We start from the raw sequence: 26,387 nt of genomic DNA, 5'->3' as shown, positions 1-26,387 counted from the left end.
TGCTAGGGTTGCTTGTTTTAAATAATTTTCCAGATCGTCTTGAAATTTGATGGCAGGTCCTTAAAGATGTTCTCATACATACATGTATACTGGTACATTGAAATAATAATGAAATGAACAATATTGTGACATTTACAGTATTTTGCCACGTTTGTGTATATCTTTGTTGGATTGAATAGCTTCTGTTGATGAACTTAAGAATGAAATTTTAGTACCTGTTGTTTTGGTTGTTTGCTGTGGTCATTCTTCTGTTATTGCATTTAATAGTGGGCATGTCTCAACAGCAGACATGAAAACATAGCATCACAATGCCTTCAATGATGATAGACTACTAAAGTTATTACATTTTATATGTGAGTTACATGTTATCTGATTGCCACTCTCTCTGCAGGAATCTGGATGGAAATGACATCGGTACAATACTGCCAGGAGCCTTTGGCAGTCTCAAACAACTCAAAGTTTTGTAAGTTGTGATTTACAATCTCTGTTAAGCATAGTGAAGAGAACAAGTTTGTTGTCACTTGCATGTACATCAAAACAGAATTATAATTCCTAATGATAATTGTACCACATTAATTTAAACTGTTCTATTACTTTAAATCGTTGTCAAAGTGTCAGGAGTGTGTTCATCTGTAGTTCCATGTTATGAAGCCATAGGTCTATATCGTTTCATTTTTCATTAAACAAAAGTTATGTATGGCCATAAATTTTGCACTTGTAAACCCTCTTTGATTATAATATGGTTAGGGAATCCATAGTAAGATTATCTGCTTTAATAAAGAAGAAGATATTGTAAACTGCTTTCATTTGAATTGTTATCCAGGGAAAATCTGTCATAATATTATCACTAATACACATTCAAATCATGGATCAGCTTCATATATTGGGAGGCGTTAACCTTATGAAAGTAATCGTATATAATAGGTGTTATCAAGGATATAATCATTCGAAAAAGTCAAGAGTACTATGGTATGAAAATATAAAGATCAACAAATGAAATCAGCGCTATTGATCCCAAGTTTCAGTCGTCAAACCATATCATATCTTCTCACAAGTTCCTTTTTATTACTGGTACATGTATTGACTAATGGTCAAATGCTATTCTCATTTGTGTACCAATAGTGTAAGTCTGGCTTACCGTTTTGTTTGTACATGTAATGCTTCATTCATTTTTCATAAGTGTATCATTTCACTTTTTGACAGATTTATGGGCAATAATCAATTGGCTAATCTATCAGATATCCACTTCCAAGGTCTGCTTTCAATTCAGAATTTGTCACTGGAAAACAACAAGCTTACTACCATACCAAGCCAAATACCATCACGGTTTTCAAAGCTAAATATGATGTAAGTAGACACCTCTATGACCACTTATTGGATTTACTTCAGGTAATCCTCTATGTATTATGTTTTGGAATTAATGGCTCAGTAGACTATTTATGAACATGGCGATGGTTGAGTTTTTAAGTTTTTTTCTATGTGAATTCATTGAAGCTTGGTGTAAAGACAATGTAGTAAGATATATGTTTCATTGAAAATATTACTAAGTTTGCAAATGCAGGGAAGTACCCATTGGTAATACTTATATAATTAACAAGATATTTTACATAGATTTTATATGTGATTTTCACATGTTTTTATCATGAATTTTCTGCTTAAAATTAAGTGGATGTGAAATGAAAAGGTTTTCCTTGTCAGCAAATCTGATGATGAGGCTTGCAAAGAAAGCTATTGAATTTGTAGACATTGTAGGGTATGATGACAGTAATATTCATCGACAGATATCATTTGACACCATAGAGCATAACTTTGAAGAAAACTTGAAAGTGACATGCTAGTTGGTACCAGTACAGAAACCTGTACTTATGATGACCATAATATTGAGGGTTTTCATTAGGATGTTGCATGCGTCAAAAATGACTGGTTACTCTCACAATTTTGCTGGCTACTGTTTTAGAAAATTAATACTCCTTGATGATGGTTAAAATGTTTTGTTTCCTTCAAGAGAGCCACTTACTTTGTCTTTGGGCCATCTACTTCAAAACTTAGTCAAATCCCGGAATATTGCTGATTTATCTCTCTAATCTTCACTGCTTTCCATAATGATAATGTGGGAATTTTATAGAATTCATAGAATTTTGAGCTAGAACTTCAGGTACTATTTATATACACGTAAAGTCAGTGTTATGAATATGTATGGTTACAACATACTGTGAGTTCAAACCAGACATTGCTATTATGCTCTGAGTACCCAGGAAAGGTGTGTATCTTTGTAGGGCAGATCAACATACTCAGAATACTGCAGGTGGAAATTTATTTTCCAGTTCATTATTCTTGATTCTGGCACATCATATATACTTTGGATTGATTGATTTAAAGGGATACACGGTCATCGGAACTGCTTTCAAAGGTCGTATAGGATCCATATAACCAATGTTAACACTGTATCCAATGTACGATGGTGATTGATGAAAGTTAAAAGATGTCTGTCTTAATCTACATCGTATAATTTAAATGTTGCAGCTATTATGATGAGGTGTATCTAGATATTGTGTGTGAAATATATTGTGTGTAAACAAGAAACTTGTACAGGCTCAGTTCCGATGACTGTTTCCCTTTAACAGAGGAATTTGAGTATCACAGAGCAGAGGGGTACTTCTCTTTAGTTTCATATCCAGACTTTTCTCAAATAAGTCTTCACTCACATTTTTGCAAATTTTAGCACAAGAACAGAATGAGGGCCGACTCGCAGCGATTTCGAAGCTGTTATCCAATTGGGTGGCTGAATCTTACCAATATAATGAAAACAATACAAATAGACTCCCTAAGTGGCTGTGAATAGTGACAATCGACCAATCAGATATAACCTTGCAAACACGCTGCGAGTCAGCCGCAGAATGACATGTACATGTCCACTGTGTTCTGTAGTTCATGTTAGTCAAGCAGGCAGGGTGTTGTTCTATTGTTTGTTACACCAAGTATGCTACATTCCAGCACAGTAAAGACATTATGGCAACACACCATACATTGGTTTATATGATTGGCTGCATGGCAGAAAAAGTGGCTGCATTTAACTGTCTTCAATTTGTATCCATACTTATAAGTACTGCTATCTTAGAAGTGATCTCCTGCTGAGGTTAATGGAAGTGCTTTCCTGAAAATAGATTGTTTCATTCTTCACAGCAATTTGAAGAATAACCCTTTGATCTGTGATGAGCGGATAGGATGGGTGATTCAATGGAAAACAAGCAATGTGATAGAAGGCACTTGTGCATCACCTGACAATTTGAAATCCAAATCATTGTCAGCTCTCACAGATGAAGACATCATTAAACAAACAACTGATAGTCAGTTTGAAGGTTAGTGTTCATTGTTGATATCATTCAAATTGTCATCAGGGTCAGTTTGTATAGCCATTTCAAATCAGGGTCAGTTTGTATAGCCATGTCAAATCAGGGTCAGTTTGTATAGCCATTTCAAATCAGGGTCAGTTTGTATAGCCATGTCAAATCAGGGTCAGTTTGTATAGCCATGTCAAATCAGGGTCAGTTTGTATAGCCATGCCATATCAAGTACACCTTACTTCTAATGCATTCTTTGTCACACAAACTGTAGAAACCAAAAATGAGTTTTTCCTTCCCTGTGATGTGGAGTCACATATGGAATTTTTGCAAATTTCCAAGTTTTAAATAACATCTATCACATTTTCTCGGGAATTGACGTCAGATTATATTACCATGCCCTGTCCATCACATTTTAATGGATCAAGCTGAACCACCTGACTGACCAAAAATACAGAGTAATGGCACCCTATTGTCTTTTCTGTGGGAATTTTTCATAAATGTTGATGGTTTTCTTGGGTTTGTTGATAATATAATTTAAAAGGAAATAACAGATGCCGACATGACCATTAACATTTATTGATGGGAGCAGGCAAGAGGAAAACCAAAATTAATGGGCTCAGCAAGCCTGCCCTGGTAATTTTGGGCTTTCGTCTCATCCTTGCCCATAAATAAACGTTAATGGTCAGGACATCACCCTTTATTTCTATAATACTGGTATGTTTCTCTGATGTAAGAATTATTAAACAACTAGAAAAGATATGAACAATTTATACATTGACTAGAACAAAATTGTTGCTTAAACCTGAACTACATGTTAGATACTCTAGCTGTATTCATCAGACAAATAATTCACATGTATTTCTTTAGTTCAATTCAAAGTCATCGTTTTCCACAGATACAACCATGACTTACAGTGTGTGTTTAAACTTGTTCTAGTTGTAGGTAATGTGACAGTGAACATGACGCTGACCACATCAGAACCTACAAGTCCAGGCAAAGCAAAAGAAGGCCTTGGTAGGTTTTCTGTCTACTTCTCTATATGATTGCATATACCATACAACCATTTTTACCAAGTACATGTTACATAATTTTTAAATTCTGTCCATAGACCCTCCAAAAAACATTTTGAGGGTCTATATTTTGTTGAAGAAGGCAGGTTCAAAAGCAGATCAAATCAGACAATTTTGGCCTAATTTTTCAAAGAACTAAGTGTACCATCCAGATGGAAAGTAATATGCTGAATTTCATTATCTGCAGATCAATGGATATTTTAATGTAATCTGAATGGCTATGATTCTCATTTTGATGCCAAAGGTCATAGGTCATAGAGCGGAAAGGTATGATAATGGGGCAGCTCTTCTTCAGTACCGGTACAACTGAAGCTTCAAAATATTTGTCAGCTCTATAAAGCTTTGATTGTATGCCTTATGGCACATAATTGTATTATTTAAATAATATTGTGCACATTTGGATACAAGACAGCAATTTACTATTCCATTTGTTTTGTGGTTGCAGCATTGAGCCATGCAGCTTTAACCCCATCTCCTTGACTTGTTATGTATATTACATTTAGCATCTGACACTTCATATATATAGAAAACAATTCCACTCTCTTCAACACTGCAGAGTGGTGTTTGATTCACCGTGACATTTAGTTTTGCCCACAAGAAATAGTATCATCAATATGCTTTCAACATTTGTAAAACTGTGGCTGAATGAAGTTTTACTTTTGTATAAAAGTTATGATTCATTGGTGATTTGGAGCCAAAAATATAAAATACCAATTCAAGGTCCAGATGACAGCTTTCAAAGTATGCATTGTAAACATGTAAACTGTGTGGCAAAGATAATACAAGATCTGAAAGTGGACGCATTAATCCAAATAGAAGCACCTGGCCCAGGCATAATATTGAAAAATACTGCCTTAATATGAGTGTGCTTTTCTCATAGCACTATCTGTCACAGCATTAAAGTGGGACATAACTTGAAACAAATGATAATTTAAAATATGGCATTTATCATGCACTTCAGACTGGAAAGACTGAAGGTCTTTTCATGGATGACTCCAAAGGTAACTAAGACGAACTCATTTTTGGTACAAGAGTGAGAACAGATTTGTTTTAGTTGAAAGAATAAGTTCAGATCTGGTTGAAGATTGAAATAGGCCAGGAATAAGATAACCAGAAAATACTGTGTGTTACCCGTAATTTCTGTCTTTTATTTCAAGATAACCAGATAATACTGTGTGTAACCCGTAATTTCTGTCTTTTATTTCAAGTTCTGTGGAAAGCATACATGCATGAATCTACAAATAACAGTGAAAACTTGAAAATTTGGCAGTGTTTTTTCAGAAAGACAGAAATTCTAGATCTGTAAAAAATAAAGAAATTTCCAAATTCTTCCTGTCGAAAACAGAGTAAATTCTTTGACATATATCATTACTTTTGAGCCAGAAATCTACCTTTCGATAAAACAGGTCCTGAACTAACAAAGCAAACATCAATATTTCAGGAAAACAGCACCATCCTTGCGCCAACAGCTTTGGAAGTCAGTTTTATGAGACTAAAAACTCTATGTGTCAGGTAAAGCGGAAATGTGCACAGTAAAATAAACAGATATCATGTAATTTATGTAGATTGTGTCATAATAGCTCGGTTGTCTAAGGTGTAGTTGCCATGGAGAAGAATGGGTTCGGTTAGAATTGTAACCTTTGATCTCTGTTTTAATCTTGACTTTTTATTGCTTTACAGCAATGTGGGTAATCGTAGTGGTTATAATTCTTATTATTGCCGCCATTGTGGTATGTGGTGTATGTGCTGTCTTATTAATGAGGAAACGACGTCAAGAAAAATCAAAACAAGATCCCAGCAAGCAAACTCGGGTTTTCTACAATCACAAGTATGATTCCGTCAAACAGCGTGGTCAACGCTCGAATGATGTCTATGAAGATTTAACAACAGAATTGTAAAGTTTTCATGTAAACCATCAACTGTCAATATTTAGATACAGCTCTCTTTACCATTGGTCAGTATGTAAGTTTTGATATGAAAATAGTGAAAAAAGGATTAATATGTTTGGTGTCAGGTGCAGAAAGAGATATCAGTTTAAATGGTTCTATTTTTACTAAAAATACCTGTGGTGTTTCACAGACTCAATATGTCCAAAAGACAAAACAACCAACATGTTCAAATGCATATACGTAAATGCATATTTTTCAGTGTGCGTCTGCACAGGTAGGCTTTTTTACCATGGTTCATTTTGAATTCAATCCAGGCATGGAGACCTGCAAATCAATAGTTCCTGTGTAAGGATATGTTAAGAGTGTATATCTAGGGTGTTAGTATTACTATTGAATTACCATTTAGGACCAAGGTTTTATATTATTGATTGACTTAATTTACTCACAAACATTTGAACACTTTCATCATCAAATCTTTTGCTGCTGCTGATATGAATATTGAAATTTCTTTCCTCCAATGAAAAGATTGTGGGTCAGAATGACTCAGTGGTGCTCTGTTATTTATGAAGAGAGAATTTGTTTATGGAAGTTTATCAGTTTTACAGTTTTAAAGACTCAGAATAATTTTTAGCAACAAGTGGTTTCATTAAATGACAGCAATCTGTAGCTTATTACTTGAGTGTGCTAGCATTCTAGATTTGAAAATGGAAAGTTTCTTTGTAGTTATGGTGGAACTCAATATCATAGATCATGCAAACTTGTGCCTTATCATGTCATATCATACAAAAACAGAAAAATAGTAGAGCATTATAAATTATTCTTAGAATATTGCACAGATGATTACAATTCTGTTCATACAAAGTGGTTGCACAGTACCTGGAGAAAAGGACCAGAAATAAGTTATGACAACTTGTTGGATTGACGTTAACAGTTCAAAATTTTTGAGTAGCAGAGTATACATCTGACTTTCAATATAAAAGTTTTCTGAAATCCAAATCAAAGTTTTGCAGTGAAAACTAGTTACCCTGTAATACTGATACCTTGATATTCTTTAGAATGACCAATACAAAGACTGTGCAACGGTTGACAGCTCAGTGAAACATTCACATTCTTACCGTGGCAATACCTTGTCTCTGTCTTCTTATTCTCTGAGTTCTATTATCAACTGACACCCCCCACCCCACCCCATCCCCAATTGGAGGTCGATTGTTGATAAATTGTAGCAAACAATACCTATCAAGTTATGCTCTATTGGTTTTTTAACTTGCGATCACATTGATTATCTGACATTGTTTATGGAATTTGTGATGGTCTCTTAGCATGTGTACATTGGATTATATCTTGCATTTCACTAATTCAAATTATTAAATATCATCATGGCTACATATGTCATAACACATCACATATCTACTTACATAACACATCACATATCATATCACATCATGCACCATATCATATCATACCATGTCACATCATATCATACCATATCATGTCACATGACCAGTGTACCTGGCCTTTTTATGTCACTGTTAAAGTGTCTGTCATGCATTATGTTAACTTGTAAAGGAAAAGAGAGAAAACTCTGCAGTTTCATTCCGTGTACCGGTAGATTGATTTAGACTGTACAACATGATGTGTAGATTTGACTTGGTTATTTTGTTTGTCTTCACATTCTGTGAGTTGTAAATTTACCATTAACATTTTACATCACTGTGATTAGTTATTAACATCAAAATTTGTTAGAAATTAAATAAATTCAATGAGAAATGATATGTCACAGCCAGCAAAGACCAATATAATTATCTATAGAGTGTTTGATTTGGATTTCAGACTTACTGTCGTCAAAAATCAATATTCATAAAAGTAAACACTTATTAGGCCAGTTCTATTTTCCCTTCTATTTTTGTATTGAAAAACTTTAAAAAAATTGTCATTTATTATTATACGCCTCACATGTTCTTTTCCTTGGTTACATGTGTTGTATAACAATCAAAGCTTTCTGATATTCTTTTGAAAATTCTGGCCTACACAGAATGTCCTCTTAGTAACTCTAACTATACATTTCAGTTGACACTTGAAGTCTCTAGTCCAGGTATCATAGATGTCTAATAATACCATGCCATACTCGTCTTCCCTATTCTAACAGTGTGATGCACATTTAAGATATGATATAACACCTCCTTTCATAATAGTTACTAACTTAACCAATGTCTCAAGTCATACAGCCTGGACCAACACTATATGTGATGATAAATGTCACCAAATTCAAACAAGGTTCATGAATAAATATAGAATTCTACCAGACTCTGAAGTACATGACTACACTATTACTCTTTATCACAGTCTAAAAACTAAAATTGATAATTATAAATGAGAAAATTGCCATTCTCTACTCTTTGTTTTTGTTTTTCACTCGCTGTACTTTAAGAGACCACTGTTGGTGTATTTATCCTTCAATCCCTCTGTCTACCCATTCAACTCACTGATTACCAGGGAAACATATGGCTATTGTGGGTACCTTTTCTTGGCAATGTAACACTTCTTAACTTAATGATAAACATGATAATACCAGGTGCAAGCAAACTTGCTTGACAAGGTGTTCCTATTTCAGTTGTAAGCTTTATGTAGGAAAGTTTAGATATAATGGTCGATGTGTGTTTCAAACACATTTATATCTTTGACAACCATTAAAACTTAGGCAGCTAAAGATTTTGATTCACTTAAAATAATTTACCAAATGTAAATATACTCAAATTTGTGAAGAGTGTTGGTGATTTGATTTTTAAAATTTGAAGTTTTTGTATTCTTTGTATGTTGTACACAACTCATATAGATATCTGTAAGCATCTACATTCAATTCAAAGATTTATTTCGTTAAGGTGCTGAGGTTCAGTTGATAACCACTTCCAATGATATTTATGTAAGTTAATGAGTTTTTATAGATATTTGTCAGAAATGTAACAGCCATGTTGCTGAGTTAAAAAGTAGTATTTACACGTGTGTTCTCTCTGACAATCAATTCAGTGCCACTATCCAGTCACATTGCATATCATTCTCCATATCAGAACTCTGTGTATAATATTGGACTTTAGAATACACATGTCTACATGTTTCCCTTAGAATGTTTACACAACTCAGTCACCATGTATCTATTGTAAATAATCAATTTTTAATTGTATTTGGAAATAATATTATCAGCAATCATAGGATCTTATCTGATTTGAACCAGTTATCTCTAGAATTCTGATTCCCAGACACTGTATGTACATGTATAGTAGATGATGTATTTTCTTAGTTGTACTTTGTAGTGGTTGCAACAAAAGACATTCAAAGGACAGTTAATAAATCCTACATGAAAAAATAAACCTGAGTAAAAACTTACCAAACATTTTGCATTTTTTAGATAGTTTTAGACTATGATTTTGGTAGAGACGTAGCTAGGAGGTAGTTATTAATTCTTATGTTAGCAGTCAGGGATTTTACCATATTAGGACTCAGCATTGCTTTCTTTATGATGTATGATATACTCCAACAACATCATTCATAAGGATAATATTTTATCATAGCTTTTGTTGATAGGAATCAGATGAATGTATACCTTGCCAATCATGTGAAAATATATGAAACAAATCTTTTATAAAATCAAATCAAAATACATCTCAGTTGACAAAACAAATTTTGTAATACCAATTGCACTTTTGCCATTTTTGCATTCATTTTATCAAACAAGTTTTTTTTGAAGTTTTTGAATATTAATTGATAGATTTGAAGTTGAGTTTTTGAAGGCGCATTTTTTGTTTTCCACCATAGCATATCAAATAACTAAATATGTATTATTAGTTAAAGGTCACAACAATTGACAATTCAATTTTTTTATACCATCATAGTTTTAAGGGACAAAGGCAGTAATAGTATATTTTAAAAACATTTGGTAATTTTTGTTCACCAGATGATTTGATGTTGTATGCCTTGCTAAACCATGCTGAAATATAGATTAAAAGATCAGTTTTTATGATTCTCTTTCTGGATGTAATATATATCATAAACAAAACTTGAAAATCTAATTCAGTTGAAAAGTTTTTTACCATCAAGATAGATTGTGCCTCTGGGACAGATCTTCAGATTCTCAAATGTTTTATCATTCTATTTTGATCTACCACTTGTGGAGGCTCATTGTAAAGCTTTTTGTGTAAGAAAAGTTTTCACTGTCTTAGTTTTTTGAAAATTCAAAATTTAATTTTTCCTCACTAAGTTAACACAGGATGGTGGCTGTTTTGAATTTACAAATATCAATATGGTGGGTAATTTGTTTCTATAGTTCCAAACTTTGCATGTTGACCGCCAATTTTTATTATTGATTTGGTAAGATAATGGTTGAAAGTTTCATTGAGGAAATTTTGAGCAAAGGTTAAAGTCTTTCTCTCTCAAGGCGCAACTACCTTAACGGTCTAATCCGTTCATTCTTCTTTATCTATACAGAGTGTGAACAACTGATATTTCAGCATGTTTTACAAGATGCACAACACAAAACTTTTTGTATCAAACCAAAATAACCATCATTACTCTAGATTGTGTGTTTATACATGTAAATTAACAGAAGTCAATAATTTCTTTCTAGTTGTTGTAGTCTCGTTATTTTGCAGTTTATGTGTCTTTTTTTATAAAGTAATGACAAGTTGTAGTTGTTGAATCACATCATTGTATGGTCATTTCAAGACATCAACACAGATGGTGCCAAACCTTATCATTGTAAAACATTTTTGTCAAAGTTAACTTTGGTGTTTGTGCCAGTTTACTTGGTAAGTGTGTAAAATTTGCATTTTTTTAGCCAATACTTGCCCGTTCACTTTAACCAATATCTTCACTTGAAGCATTAAGTTTCCATAAACAGTGAAAACTTGAAGCTGTCTATATAGTTACATATCTAGTATAGTGACATAAATGCCGTCATGACAGTTCTTGTCACTTGATTTTTCACTTTTCAGTCTTGTACATAACTGTTATTTCTGATGCAGTTTTTGCTTCTACACACTCAAGTTTTTATGATCTGTATATTTTAGTTTTGTTTTGTACTTGTAAGTGTTAGCTCATGCAATACCTTTGTCCAAATGTATACTAATTAGGATACAATTAATATGCATTCTTAAGTCTAAAGGTGCAATTTTTAAGATCACTTGGCTAAATTCAAGAAGGTAGATGTTAGAAAATAGTTTAATTTATAATTTTAGTGTGCAATTGACTACTCTAAAAAAGCTAGTGCAGTAAAATTCCATGTCCAAATCATCTCTTATGCTGTGTAACTATGGACTGATTTAATCCTCTTCAAATGTTTACCAGTCACAGGCTTTGTTGTCAGATGTCTTGAAGAATCAACTGACTGTGGAAGTATCATTAAATCATAACTGTTATCACCATTCACAAACACATGTCAATTTGCTTAAAACAATAATCAGTGATTCTTGCCATAATGATTTTAATTCTGGTCATATGAATGACAGTAACAAGGCATTATTCATTGTCACTTGCTATCAGTTACTGTGATCAGATTCCACTGCAATGAAGTGATTTTGCTGTAGGAACCATGACCATGGTTTCCATATTCTAATAACACTAAAGTTCTGTTTGGTTTTCCCTCACCAAACATTAACATTCTAAAAGCCAGATTAACAAGTTATCTCCAAGATATTTAAAATATGTTAGAGCTGTCTACAAACACTTATTAGGAAACAGAATAAGTTGCCAATCCTACAACATCATGCAAACAGCCAACTTATGTCTCTAAGGCATGGATCCAAATAATATTTTTGTTAATTTTTCCAACAGATTTTAGTTTACTATGGATAGACTTAGTAATTTTCCATAAATACTACAGTTTCATGTCGATTTAGTAGGCTGTCATCATATCATGTGACATCCATATTACTCTGTACAAGCTCTATGATGTGTATTCTACTATGGTCCCTTTGTAGCAGGGGACTCTGATTCTACTGTGGTATACTATTTCATCCACTTACATGTACCCTGTTTTTACAGAATTTTATGTTAACTTGAGATTTTGTCAATGATGGCCATGTAATCATGACACTGACAATCATAGGTTTTGACTCTAGCACTGCCCCAGAGTTGCTATACACTTATGTGACCAAGTTTTGAACTAAAATTACCAAATCCACACCATACTTGTGTGATTATGTGTCTACCTATTTATAAGTAAGTTTCCTGTCTGATATAAAACTTTAATAACAAAGTGCTAACATTAGAGGATCAACATAGCTTGGCAGGGAAGTTAAGGAAGCAAAATTTGTTCATTTAGGATCTACGAGTGTATTTGTTTTTATTGAGATCACCAGCTTTCTTAGTAAATTGAAAATTACACAGAGACTGCAGAAAGGCACAGTGAACTGAAAGTTCCCTTGGATTTTTCTACGTGAGCACTTCTCTTGTTTTGTAATGAATGTGATTGATTCTAGTGATAACAGTACTTGATGATGTCTCATCATTACAAATAACTAATCAAACTCTTGTATTGTACTCTCTGTAAAACAACACTTCATCAGCTGAAATTTTATTTTAGTCATCTGTGACAAGTTGATATTTTGTTTGTATCTTACGTAACAACGCTCAGACAGCCCTTAATGTTACCAATATTACATCAGCTGGTAATAATACTGTATTCATACTACAGAGTTTAGGTCATCTCTGAGTCGGCCTAGTTTTAAAAACAATGTGAATACAGTATATTGACCCCTGGCCCAGCCTAATTTAAGTCAGGGCTGAGAAATGGGTACACAGTAGATACAAATTGTGACTTATACTCAGCTTACGTGAGAGTGTGTTAACATTTTATGTCACCCTGGGCCCAGTTGACACCTTAACAGTAGCCTATAGTGAGGTTGATATATAGCTGGGAGGCAGGAGATTCAAATACAGTGTGAATGCGGACCAAAGTATTTTACATATCACAATTTTGCACAGGCCCAAAGACAGCCTTTGACCTGAATATGAACCTAGCAATAGTTTGAATACTAATGGAACAACGCAGTTACAAACTATCCACTGACTTTCCACAGTGATAATGGTGACTACCCTCACTGACATGGTATCAATGTATTAAACCAAGTCTCCAATACTGTGAAAAATGTCACCATTAATGCAATACTGTGTTCCATCGTCCAGTGTAGACATCAATATTTCAAGATATCTTTGAGGCTGAAAAAAAAACATTTAAATGAAATTGAGATCTAATATCTACAAGTGTTTGAGTCTTAATTGTCACTTATTGAAACAGTAATTTCAGTATAGTGTCTAGAAAATTTAAATCATGAAATGAAATCTGTACATCAAAAACTTAAGGCCAAGTTGTAATTTCACACATTTTGGGCAAATTTGATCCAGAACTTGAGTAACAATATATTGCTAGTGGCAGAGAATGTCAAGGTTGTGTGAGATTTGTTTCTTTTGAGTTTTGCCAGAATGAATTTAAAGAATATTTTAGAGAAGCTTGGGAACAAAGTTGCTTTGAAGTGTTTTGGTGTGTATTTTGTCTCTCTCACTTTTAATTACATCTTCCACATGCACATGAACTTTAGTTGAAAGTAAGCTCAACACTACCACTAGTCAATAAATTTGCCATTCACACTACCTCTTACAAGTCCAACTTGATTTGATGTCATCTATCACAAACAACCTGTTCTTCAAAACATCAGTGTCTGCATTTGAAATATCAAACTTGTACAGAAGATAATGTAGCTGTATTGACTTTGAATTTTTAAAATTTTTGAATGTGTTGAACAAATTTAATTAGGCTAGAAGAGCACTAAAACGTAAACATGATGAGAAAGCTGCAGACTTGCTGTGTTTAGTTTGTAGAGTCACTCTGTTCAAGATAATTGTAGACACACAGTGTAGCACCAATACTACACACATATTTGTTGTGTATGCCATATTTTTAAATGCCCAGTATGTTACTCCTTGAGTAATGTCAGCATATGTTTTGTATTTGTGCCAACTAGATCAGAAATTTTCATTTTTCAGTTCATTTTACATGATATTTTTATTTTGTGATGCGTGTTTTTCTTCGCTGTTCAATTTTATCTTTGATTATAGTTGACACTATGTACGAACATGTTTACTTTTGTTTTGTATTATATTTTAGGTGATATCATGACTTTTTTATATTCTGTGCAAAGTTAGGAGTGTGATTTGTTCACAGGAGGTTATTACTTCAAAAGAAAGTAGTATAGATATGCATTCATTATGATTAGCTACATGTCTCTTTTGCTGATGTTGTTGAAAATTTGAATGTGATATCAATGAAAGAAAAAGTTATGAATATTTGATGATATTTGATATGTCATATTATTGGAAAGAAAATCATTTTTTCTCAGTTCTTGTGCTGTCTATGTACAGTGGAATGACATGAAAACACATGATGATTAATGCGACAATGAGGTTGCAAATTTTAAACTTGATTTAGAGAAGTATTTCAACAACATGATTGTAAAATGCAACGGTATGAATGAATTGATACAATTCATTCATAGTTAACTTAAATGCAAGTAAGTTTAAATTCACTGTTTGTTTTGGTTTGTGGAAGTAATTCATTATTTATTGTACTTTTTAAAAAAATCAACATTAGGTGTTAATCCCAGACCAAGTCTTTGTAAATTTTGTAAAATTGAAAATCTTCTTATGTAATCCCCCCATGCTCTTGTTGCTGATGGAGGGCGATAGAGATAATAGAAGCTTGTCAGTGCAGCTTGGTTTCAATAAAATTTAAAAGACTAAGATCAAATTCTGGGTGTTTTCATTTTAGTCTCCATCAACAAAGCCATGCAGACAAATACATTAATTGGGCTCCGTCCTCCAGAGAAAATAAAACAGTGTATAAAATAGACAAGAAAGGTGTGCACACAACATATGCTGACACACAAAAGCATTTTCATATTGTTCAAACATGGTATGCATAAGAACAAACAAAAACCTACTGACACGTATATGTGATTTTTCAATTATTTTAATATTTATGAAATATTGTAGACAATGAAAATGGATGATGTACAATGATAATATATATGTATATATATATATATATATATATATATAATATATATATATATATATATATACATGTATATATATCAAAGTGTACAATACACACACACATATATATATATATATATATATATATTGACAGGATAGGTCAAGCAGCACCAACTCTAGGACACAGTGTTCTTCACTACAAACTAAATTTTATTGTCCGACGTTTCGTGGGCTTAATCCCACTTCATCAGGGTTAAAAATTGTTGACTGTCAAGATGGAAATATATATAATATATATATATATATACTTAAGTTTCATGCATCCTGCAATCTTCAAACAGAACTAAAAGGAGTCATAGCTGTACACTCTCATTTACATTGTTGGGACGTACCATTCTATTTCTATCTCTTGAATTTTCAAGCCCCCCTCCAAACTTTTCAGACACACCCTGACTGCAAAAATTATAAATAAATACAGCACTGTGTGCCAAGGAAATTTGCCATGGTGAATCTGTAAGGGATGGACCATATGATATCCTGGGGGACTTGGAAGATTTTAGAGGAAAAGAAGATTCTGAGAGGTTGCCTTTGAAAAGAATTCAGCCAAGGATGACAGCAAAAATAAAAAACATTGCCAACAGATTTGAAATAAAAAATAATGTGTGGCCAGTTACTTTAAGTCTTTACTTACAATTTTTTGTATGCCCTCTTGGCACCCCATTTTATTACATCAAAACAGCCACCAAATAACCCCATTTTATTACATCAAAACAACAACCAAATAACCCCATTTTATTACATCAAAACAACAACCAAATAACCCAATTTTAATGTGTACTAATTTTAAAATCTTCTGTAGGGAGACTCCCCTCCTAACCGAGGAATGGATTGTTATAAAATTTGTGTAAAAAGCACATTGGAAAAGCACACCTCGTTCGCGGCCTTGCAGTTCAAGTTTCTACTGTATACAAAAGCCTTGCTTTCGAGGTACATGTGATCATATCGCACGTGCTGCCTGTTTGCAAATATGACTGGTTTTGAAGCAATTGTGACTTATCTTCTACAGACCAATTTTAGTAATTAAAAAACTTTTTCCTATTAAATTATGACTGATGCTTGAGAGACATATTTGTGTAATTAGAAGCACACTGTTAAAAAACATGAAAATATAAAGAAATTACACCATTTTAACGTAACTCATTGATGAAATTCTTTCACAGTTTATGAAGCAATTGTGACTTATCTTTTACTGACCACCTTTAATTTAAAAAAACTTTTTCCTTTTATATTCTGACTGGTGCTTCTTGCGAGACATATTTTGTATCCTTAGAAGCACAATGTAAAAAGAAATGAAAATAACGAAATTTCACAATTTAAACATAACTAATTGATAAAATTCTTTCACAGTTGCAATTAAGCAATTGTGACTTATCTTCTATAGACTACTTTTAATTCGAAAAAAACATTATTATTATTATATTATGACTGGTGCTTATCTCTATTATGATGGTACTTATCTATATTTCAATCTTTCAGCATCAGCTGTTTGGCTGACCATTGAATTTTGCAATCTCTTGCCTACTGCCGTGCATGTACTGATACTGCCCAAAGCACAGTGAAGCAGGACAAACAAAAACAAACAAACAAACATTTACACAAAAACAAATAATTCAACATTAAATAAATATTAGAGAAAACAATAATTCAATAAGAGTTTAAATAATTGACTCAACAAGCAAGCAAACAAAAATGAACAAACAAACAGTTGACAAACAAGAACTTTAACAAAAAATAATTAACAAAGCAAAGATAAGTAAAAAAACCCAAAAAAAAACCCAAATTAACAAATAAATATTAGAAAGACAACAATTTGAATAAGAATGAAATATTTGACCGAACAGATATATATATCCAAGATATATATATATATATATGCAATATATCCAAGATGCCATGTCACTATCGCTTTCACTTGCCTCCCACAAGGGATGTGAGTTCAGTGAGTAAGTGATACTGTTGTCGCATCTTGAATACTAGCCCTACGAGTATGGCGAGAATGTCCGGCTTTGGCTACGCCGCCTCGGCCAAAGCCGGACACTCTCGCCATACTCGTAGGGCTACTTGAATACTAGTATGTTGCAAGTGTTGTTCAGTCAATTATTTGAATTCTTATTCAACTTATTGTTCTCAAATATTTATTTATTTGGTTTTTTTATTACATGTTTAATATTTGTTTGAATATTTGTCCTGGCTTCTCTGTGCCCAAAGCCCGGGCCCAAAGTTGCTCTCGCTTTACCCTCACACGACCATGGGCTGGATCCGACAGCGATAATCTCTGCATTCTAGTTCTGAATCGTATGATAAAGTCCCTGTGTCTCTCGTGTCCTCGTCTCTGCGTCAACTTGGAACTTGACCAACGGTTTGTCTGTAGTCTGTGTGCACGTAAGCATCATGGCAGCCATGCAGAAGTGTTTGTGGTCATTACGTGTGATATCCAGACTCCCAAAGGTGAGTAACTAGAGCTAGGGCAATCAATCGCATTGCCAATGTGATCATCGTCGGGTCTGAGCGCAGTGGCAAAACAGACCATTGAAGGCTGAGCCCATGAATGCCATGCATTGACCATGTCATGTATGATGTCAGTCACCAAACTGACAAATATTCATATAAGATAATAGTCATCGCGAGTTACAGAATACGAGAAAGTGCCCATCCGTGTTAATTGACATCTGTTGAGGCTCATTTGTGGCCGTGTGCAAGGGAAGGGCTCGCATGGTATGGTATCGTTTTGCAAATACGCAAGCTTCGGCAAATTGTAATCGACGAAATAGCGAAACTGCGAAATGGCGAAATAGCGAAATGAGGGACTGGACAGAAATTACCAGGAGTGAGGGCTGGTGTTGTCACGAAACGCCATTAGGTGCCTCATCCCACCAAATATGAAGGCTGTAGCTCTTGAAGTTACTGATTTCTGGGCATATCGATGAAATCGGGGTCAAAGGTCATCCTGGTAAAGTGAAATTTTGGCGGAAAACTTTGCTTACATAATCATCCCTGTCCACAAATATCAGATCTCTAGCTCTATTGGCTAACCTTTAATGTCATAATAGTATAATAAATGATGGACAGGATGATGAGAGTCAAAGGTCACCAGAAACTCCAAATTTTAGTTATATGTTTTCATCCCTTACCGGTCAGTTTTTAATATACACCAGCCCTCTCGGACTGTATGTAGGAAACGATATAGTCATAGCTTTGCTGCAAGGTCTAGGGCAGGTCAAAGGTCATAGGAAATTCAGAAAAAATAATACTATCAAAATCTTCATCGCAAGATCAACGTGGACATGGTTTAAGACATTGATGTTTCTCGTTCAGAGGGACTGAAAAGTATGGATTTGTTGACACAATGTTTTCTTTAGAAAAACGCCTACAGGGTTTCTGTGCTGGCAACCCAATCAGGTAGGAAGGCCAGGGGAGTCCCTCCTTGCTTTAACAGACCCTTGATAAGGAAGCTTTCTGTATTAACAAGGAGGTCGGCAAGGTGATAGAGGGTCCACCATCCAAAATCTGGGGTCTAGACATTTCGCACCTAAACCAGGTCACGGAAATCTGGGGTCTAGACATTTCGCACCTAAACCAGGTCACCATAACTTTGCTCCCAAACCATTCCATACTAAATCCATTTTGTCCCAAGTACTGCCTGATACCACACCACTTCACCCTAGGTATCATCTCACACCAAAAGCTCTTCACTCATTTGATTTTTACCAGCTCATCTCAAAACCACCTTTGGTCACTACATGTTCTGTTATCACATGTTACTTGGATACAGCACTATACATCAATATATTTTGGCTACCACAAACATTTAATTTCCTAAAAAACCATGAATGGTAGAATTAGAGAAAAAGTAACACAAATGTGCTGGTGAAACAACATTCATTTGTACAATCATAATCCCATGAGTAATAGAAAAGTGAAAGTGTCAAGCAGTGATCCTCCCTCCCTACATGAGCCTTTGTAACTTCCAACCATGGATTGAAATACAATTACAGTTCTTGTAATTATGGAAATGAATGAATGAATAAATAAACCAACAGAAAGTGTTCTCATTACTAGCCGCCTTTGATAAGGTAAATTTGCATGACAAAGAAAACTCATTGCTTCCAAGGAATAGGGGTTTAGCTCAAATCCAATTATTTTGGGAAATGTGCACTAACTGGAAACTTTATGCCATAATAACATCATGTAAACAGTATATATTGCAAACCTGGAAATTTTACAAACAATAACTTTTTTGTTAATTTCAGGACCAAAATATTGTCAAGTAATAATGTACTCAATCATCAGATGTTAGTTGTTCAAAACAAATCAGCAATGTATTTCATAACTTCATATGTGTGGAGGAAGTTTACATGGCAGATTTTTACACTTCCAAGCTTTCACCAAGGGGGAGTACTTGAGGTCAAACACAACGATTCTCATTTGATATGTGAATATTTGAATCATACATGGTCCATTGCCTTTTTGTGAAGTATCATAGTAGTGAGCATGCTCTAATAATGACATTGTGAATGTTCAAACACAGCTACTGTCTAATGTTCAATAATAAATTGGCAGGTTAGTTTGCAATTGATTTGTTTGTTTGTTTGTGTTTATTTCACAGAGATCATTTCAACAGATACCTGCATGTGCGACTTACTGCTCAACTTCCCAGGAAACTACCGAAAGCAAAGGAACTGGACAGAGTGAAGTGCCAAAAACCCAAGGCAAGAACACTGGTGACATACTCATAATATAATCATAACTATGTAGTGACATTCTGCTCAAATGAGCATATCAGTTCTTATGATTACAAAACCAAATCAATCCTCTGCCAACATGTTCTTTCATCAAATAATTCAGTCAATAAAGTCTCAATTTATGTTGTTTTCATATAACTTTGTGAAAGACAGGCAAATGGAAAAATATTTACAGATCATATGTAACATGAAATATCACATGAATTCATTTGTGACAAGTCTAAAATTACCATTGTGATGAATGGTCAAAGGTCATGAATTGTCACTGTGATAAGTGGTCAAAGGTCATGATTGTCACTGTGATGAAATTGTCAAATTTGCAAGAATAGGCACTACGCCTGTTGGATGTGAACATACAGACATGACTATCATTTGCAATATAAAGTAGTATACATTTCACATGATTTTTAATCAGTTTCACACAAATACACAACATTACTTCAATTGACACAAAATCTATGATATCTTTGAATTTGAGTCCAGCATGAATAACTGACTCAGTTTCTAGTACAACAAAGTATTTTTAATAATTTTGATGAAGTAGGGGGTTGACTCCAGTGACAACCATTATCATGTTCAGTTTACCTTGCTGCTAACAATCACAGGTTTTTGACTTATCATGAGCCTCATGTACAAGAAGGCAAAAGATTGCTTTCTTCTGCTCAATTACAAATCATATGTAGTACACAAGGGAATAGAAAAACAATGCAAATAATCTTGTTCACATGCAAACCATTGCTTTTAGGGAAGGCTGGCCCTCTTTCGACCCAATAAATCCATGGATAAAATGAAATAATGGTGACCCTGTATCTAATAGGACAGAAGCTTGTCAAGGTTTAATAAACCCAAGACCTTCGAGAAAAGATGGATTAACACTCATACTGATACACTCATTCAAATTACATTTAACTTTTGATTATTATAGCAATGGTATAATTGCCAATCTGCATGACAGGAATCCGCCAAATTGACAAAACACTGGTTAGTCAGTGGCACATGTATAGATATCGGGTCAATTTCCATGGAAAATAGGCATTATAGGGTACTGGCTACATGAAGTCTCCAAAAATGTCAAGTTGATTGCTGGGTTGCACATAGTGTAATTGAGGTATGCGCGGAATCAACAGGTGTCAATGTTACTCGGAAGCCAGTAGCTGCTCCAGGTGACACGGTCGATCGGAATTTTACAGTGAGAGTGCAAGACAATGTTTCTTCCAGCAGTTATGCTGATATTGTGGGGTCAATTATACCCAATAACGTGGCTGGCAGTGCTCTTGTCCGGGGGTCCGATAAACGTATGCAGTCGGTGTCCAGTTCTGAGCACACAGATTCCAATGCGGCCGGTTTTACAACTGTGACCCGTCGTCGCAAGAGGCGCCCTGTAACATCGATTGGCACTGCAAATGCTGGTGAAAATTGCGCCATTAAAGTTGTTAACACCAACCAAACCTTCAAGGTCTTTGTCACAAGGCTGGCGCCGTTGACTACTGCTCAAAACGTACAACGGTTTGTGAAAAGCTCGCTACAAATGAGTGTCAAATGTGAAAAACTAAAGACAAAATACGATACGTACGCCTCCTTCCTTGTTGAAACCACACGTGAGTTGGTTAGTCGTATTCTTGATCCTGCATCATGGCCTATGGGCATTCTCATCTGTAAATATTATTAATCATCATGGATAAACTTTCAATTACCTCATACAATTGTCGTGGTATTAAATCATCAATGCGCACAGTCAATGACATTTGTAAAAATAGTGATGTCTGTCTTCTTCAGGAACATTGGCTGAATAAATCTGAACTCAGCTTATTGTCACAGATAAACTGTGATTTCTATGCTGTTGGAGAAACTGCCATGGATGAGGAAGCCGGTCTCCACCGAGGTCGTCCATTCGGAGGTGTCGCAGTGTTGTGGAGGAAATCGCTTGATTCCGTCAAAGTTAAACAGTTTAATGACAGTCGCTTGATTGGCCTTGAGATTTCACATTCTTGTGGTATTCTTACAATTTTAAATGTTTACATGCCGACCTCTAGTAGTGATAATTTTCATCTCTTTGTTGAATATTTAGCCAAAATTTATACTTGTATCGATGACTCTCCATCTAATAGTGTGTTTGTCATAGGCGATTGAATGCCGATATCAACTCTGAATTTGGTAATGAGATGAAAGCTTTCTGTGATGCAAATGATTATATTTGTTCAGATGTTAAACTTTTAGGTGAAAAACAGAGTAATTTTACTTATTATAGCGAGGCTCACCATACAACATCTTGGCTTGATCATTGTATTTCCACTCATAGAGCGCATAGTAGTACTCATGAGATCAAGATTCTTCATGAGTATCTCGAGTTCGACCATTTTCCACTGAATGTGTCTTGTAATATGAATTTTCTTCAAAAATATGATTTTTCATCCAGTGAGCAAAACTTTTCCAGGCCCATTGATTAGTCGGAAATCGATAATGAGTCTTTGCATTGTTACTTTAATTGTTCAAACAAGTATCTGAGCAATATTGATATAAACAGGGATGCTTTTATCTGTCATAACCCGCATTGTAAAGACCCTGTTCATATTTCGTCTATTGCTAAACTTTATGATGATATTGAGCATGCTTTATCTTTGGCTTCATCACACTCCATCTCCACTAAGTCTTATTTTAAATGCAGAGAGAAATCTATCCCTGGTTGGAATCAGCATGTTAAAGAGTATCATTCCATTGCCCGCGATGCCTTCCTTTTGTGGAGAGAAAGTGGAAGCCCTCGAAACGGTCCAATTTTCGATCTTATTAGAAAGACTCGTGCTAAGTTCAAATTTATGTTTAAGATGTCCAGAGATAACGAGTCTCGGATGAGAGTGGATGCTCTGGCTAACAATCTTTCAAACAAAAATGTTAAGCAGTTTTGGAAAAATGCTAGTAGCAAACATAAGTCTGCACTTTTGTCTTCTTCTATTGGAGGTTGCAACAGGCATAATGATATAGCGAAAATGTGGCGTGATCATTTTGCAGAGTTACTATCATCTGTTTCAAACTGAAGTAATGAATCCTATGTAAAAGATAGTTTTTAGTCCCCACGGACACCGTCCGGGGGGACTTATAGGTTTGGTCATGTCCGTGCGTGTGTGCGTGCGTCCGTGCGTGCGTGCGTGCGTGTGTGCGTGCGTGCGTCCGTTCACGCAGATATCTCAGAGATGCCTGAAGCGATTTCATTCAAACTTGGTACAAGGATTACTTCATATGTCATACAGATGCATGTCGATTTGTTTTGTGATACGATCCAATATGGCTGCCAGGCGGCCATTTTATTACTATTTTTTCATGTACAGAGCCATAATTCAGGCATGTTTCAACTGATTTTATTCAAAGTTGGTACAAGGACATTGACCATGTCATAGATATGCACGTCGATTCTTTTTGTGATACGATCCAATATGGCTGCCGTGCGGCCATTTTGTTACGATTGTTTCATGTACAGAGCCATAACTCAGGCATATCTCAACCAATTTCATTCAAAATTGGTACAAGGACATTGACCTATGTCATACATATGCACGTCAATTTGTTTTGTGATACGATCCAATATGGCCGCCAGGCGGCCATTTTATTACGATTTTTTCATGTACAGAGCCATAACTCAGGCATGTTTCTACAGATTTTATTCAAAGTTGGTACAAGGACATTGACCAATGTCATAGCTATGCACATCAATTTGTTTTGTGATACGATCCAATATGGCCGCCAGGCGGCCATTTTGTTACAATTGTTTCATGTACAGAGCCATAACTCAGGCATATCTCAACCAATTTCATTCAAAATTGGTACAAGGACATTGACCTATGTCATACATATGCACATGATTTGTTTTGTGATACGATCCAATATGGCCGCCAGCAGGCGGCCATTTTATTACGATTTTTTCATGTACAGAGTCATAACTCAGGCATGTTTCTACAGATTTATTCAAAGTTGGTACAAGGACATTGACCAATGTCATAGCTATACACATCAATTTGTTTTGTGATACGATCCAATATGGCTGCCATGCGGCCATTTTGTTACGATTTTTTCATGTACAGAGCCATAACTCAGGCATATCTCAACCAATTTTATTCAAACTTGGTACAAGGACATTGACCTATGTCATACATATGCACATTGATTTGTTTTGTGATTCGATCCAATATGGCCACCATGTGGCCATTTTATTACGATTTTTTCATCTCCTGAACTACAACTCAGACATGTATCAAGCGAATTTATTCAAAAGTATTTTTATCACAGACCTAATGAAGAGGATTCTATCCTCTCTGAGGACCTGTAATCAAAGCACCCATTAACAAGTGGGGACTGTGTCATCAACGATGACTTGTCTGTAACTATTTTTGATGATGAAATGATTACTTCTCCAACTGCCATCAGTGAGTGTGTTTCTAGGCTAGCAAGTGGCAAAGCTTCTGGACCCGATGGTTTAGTGGCGGAGCATCTGAGATATGCACATCACCGTCTTCATGTTCTCCTTTCTATCTTGTTCACTGCTTCACATGTTCATGGGTATTTACCTTCCGTATGCTTGATACCACTTTGATCCCTCTTGTTAAAAACAAAAATGGTGATGTAACTGACCCTAGTAATTATCGTCCAATCGCCATTGCTACAGTTATTTCCAAGGTGTATGAAATTTTGATTCTTAACAAATGTGACAGGTTGCTTGATACCTCTGATCACCAATTTGGGTTCAAAGAAAGTCACTCAACTGACATGTGTGTTTTCCTCTTGAAAGAAATTGTTGATTTCAATGACAAATTTAGTGGTTCATTGAAGATGCAGTAGTTCATACAAATAATTTATAGTCCTGTACCATAGAACACTTGATTTTATTAAACATGACCTAAATTTACTCCTTTCACCACCATGGTTTGTCCCAAATCCATTGTTTTCTATGGTAAAGTTGGACCTGTATACAGGGAACTGGGGGTGAAAGGGTTAAAAGTACGAAGTACCGGTATGCAATGTCTGAACTAGTGTCATTTATTTTTTACAGATACACCAAAGACTGATGTGAAAACTCCAACAACAGAAAGCAAGGGAGAGACCTACCAGTCAGCTTCATACTATACCTACAATGAATATTCATTTTATGACTATGAATTCACTCTTAACAAACATAGGATTGAACAGCCATCACCATCACACAAGTAGTTTCCAAGACAAAATTGGATTGTTCACCAGGCAATGCAATTAGTCAATTACAAATGAGAGCAGTAATTGCTGTTCTTGTAATGATATGACCAGTAGTTCATGTGTGAATACTTATCAAATCAACAAAGACAGCCACAGAATGAATACTATGTATGCTGTAACCTGGGGAAATGTTATCTGAAATAATGCAGTGTTTGTGGTTAATATTTCACATTTATTTAGCATGGATTTGCTCTGAACATGAATGCAGATCAGTCAAGCTGTTATCATTTCCAAGATAAGAAGAATAGCAGTTACTCATCATAATAACTTCAAAATATTTATATTCATGGAACAATTTAGGAAATCTGATTGTTGAGAATGAAGGAATAAACAGTTCTCCAGTTAGTACAGATATTTTAGTTGATAGACGCTTGTTTTTAGTATTTTGAAACAAACTGTTGCATGGTCAATAAGAGTTATGATTGACATGAATTATTTTTAAAAGATGGAATATTCAACCAATTTAGATAGGACTAAAATGTATGGATAGATATATTGAATGTACATAAAACTTTTCAACATCCAGCGCAGAATGAAACGTACTGTTAGTTTTCTTGAACTTTGATTTGCTTTATATGTACATGTACTCATTAGACATGTTCTAATAAAGGCAACATGGCAGCCAACACGAGTTGTTTTTTTGAATCAAAGTGCAGTATGTCAGTTTCTTTATATTTTTTGAAAGTCTGTCTGTTTATTATTTGTATGTCCCTGCACTGTGTTCCTCAGATTGAGAGACAAGGTTGCCATTGTTTGTAATAGCACAGATCGCAAATGACGTAATGTTTTTCTCTCATTAATATGCATAAATAAATATTTGTCCGCGTTTCCCACATAAACGACGATAATAAAACCTGCTAGTGTTACAATAGCAACTAAAAGTTACACTTATTCGTATGCATTGATGGCTCAGACTACAAGATGCAACAAAAGCTGAGCGTGCACTCAGTCAAACCCATCTCATAGTATTGAATAGAGCCTCCAATATATCCAGTTATTAAA

General features: G+C 34.8%; 2 protein-coding genes across 3 annotated transcripts in view; both read left to right on the top strand.

Annotated features, from left to right (window-relative positions):
* Positions 1-15,097, top strand: part of LOC139114778 (SLIT and NTRK-like protein 6) — a 36,075-nt gene extending 20,978 nt beyond the window's left edge. Inside the window, exons 6-10 of one of the 2 annotated variants that reach the window (XM_070676682.1) lie at positions 392-463; positions 1,204-1,347; positions 3,184-3,359; positions 4,281-4,358; positions 6,095-15,097. In XM_070676682.1, coding sequence (XP_070532783.1) covers positions 392-463; positions 1,204-1,347; positions 3,184-3,359; positions 4,281-4,358; positions 6,095-6,312 — 688 coding nt within the window. In that variant the 3' untranslated portion in view covers positions 6,313-15,097. The remainder of the gene's footprint in view (positions 1-391; positions 464-1,203; positions 1,348-3,183; positions 3,360-4,280; positions 4,359-6,094) is intronic. The other variant, XM_070676683.1, reaches the window with a different exon arrangement.
* Positions 15,098-17,694: 2,597 nt separating this feature from the next.
* LOC139114777 (NADH dehydrogenase [ubiquinone] flavoprotein 3, mitochondrial-like) lies at positions 17,695-26,035 on the top strand. Its single transcript, XM_070676681.1, has 3 exons — positions 17,695-17,853; positions 20,012-20,114; positions 25,186-26,035. The coding sequence occupies exons 1-3, from the start codon at positions 17,797-17,799 to the stop codon at positions 25,341-25,343; spliced, it is 318 nt and encodes a 105-aa protein (XP_070532782.1). The 5' UTR covers positions 17,695-17,796; the 3' UTR covers positions 25,344-26,035.
* The last annotated feature ends 352 nt before the right edge of the window (positions 26,036-26,387 follow it).

Source organism: Ptychodera flava, chromosome 16 (assembly GCF_041260155.1).
Source record: "Ptychodera flava strain L36383 chromosome 16, AS_Pfla_20210202, whole genome shotgun sequence".
Classification (NCBI taxonomy): Eukaryota; Metazoa; Hemichordata; class Enteropneusta; family Ptychoderidae; genus Ptychodera; species Ptychodera flava.
This window is presented reverse-complemented; position numbering and strand designations above follow the sequence as displayed.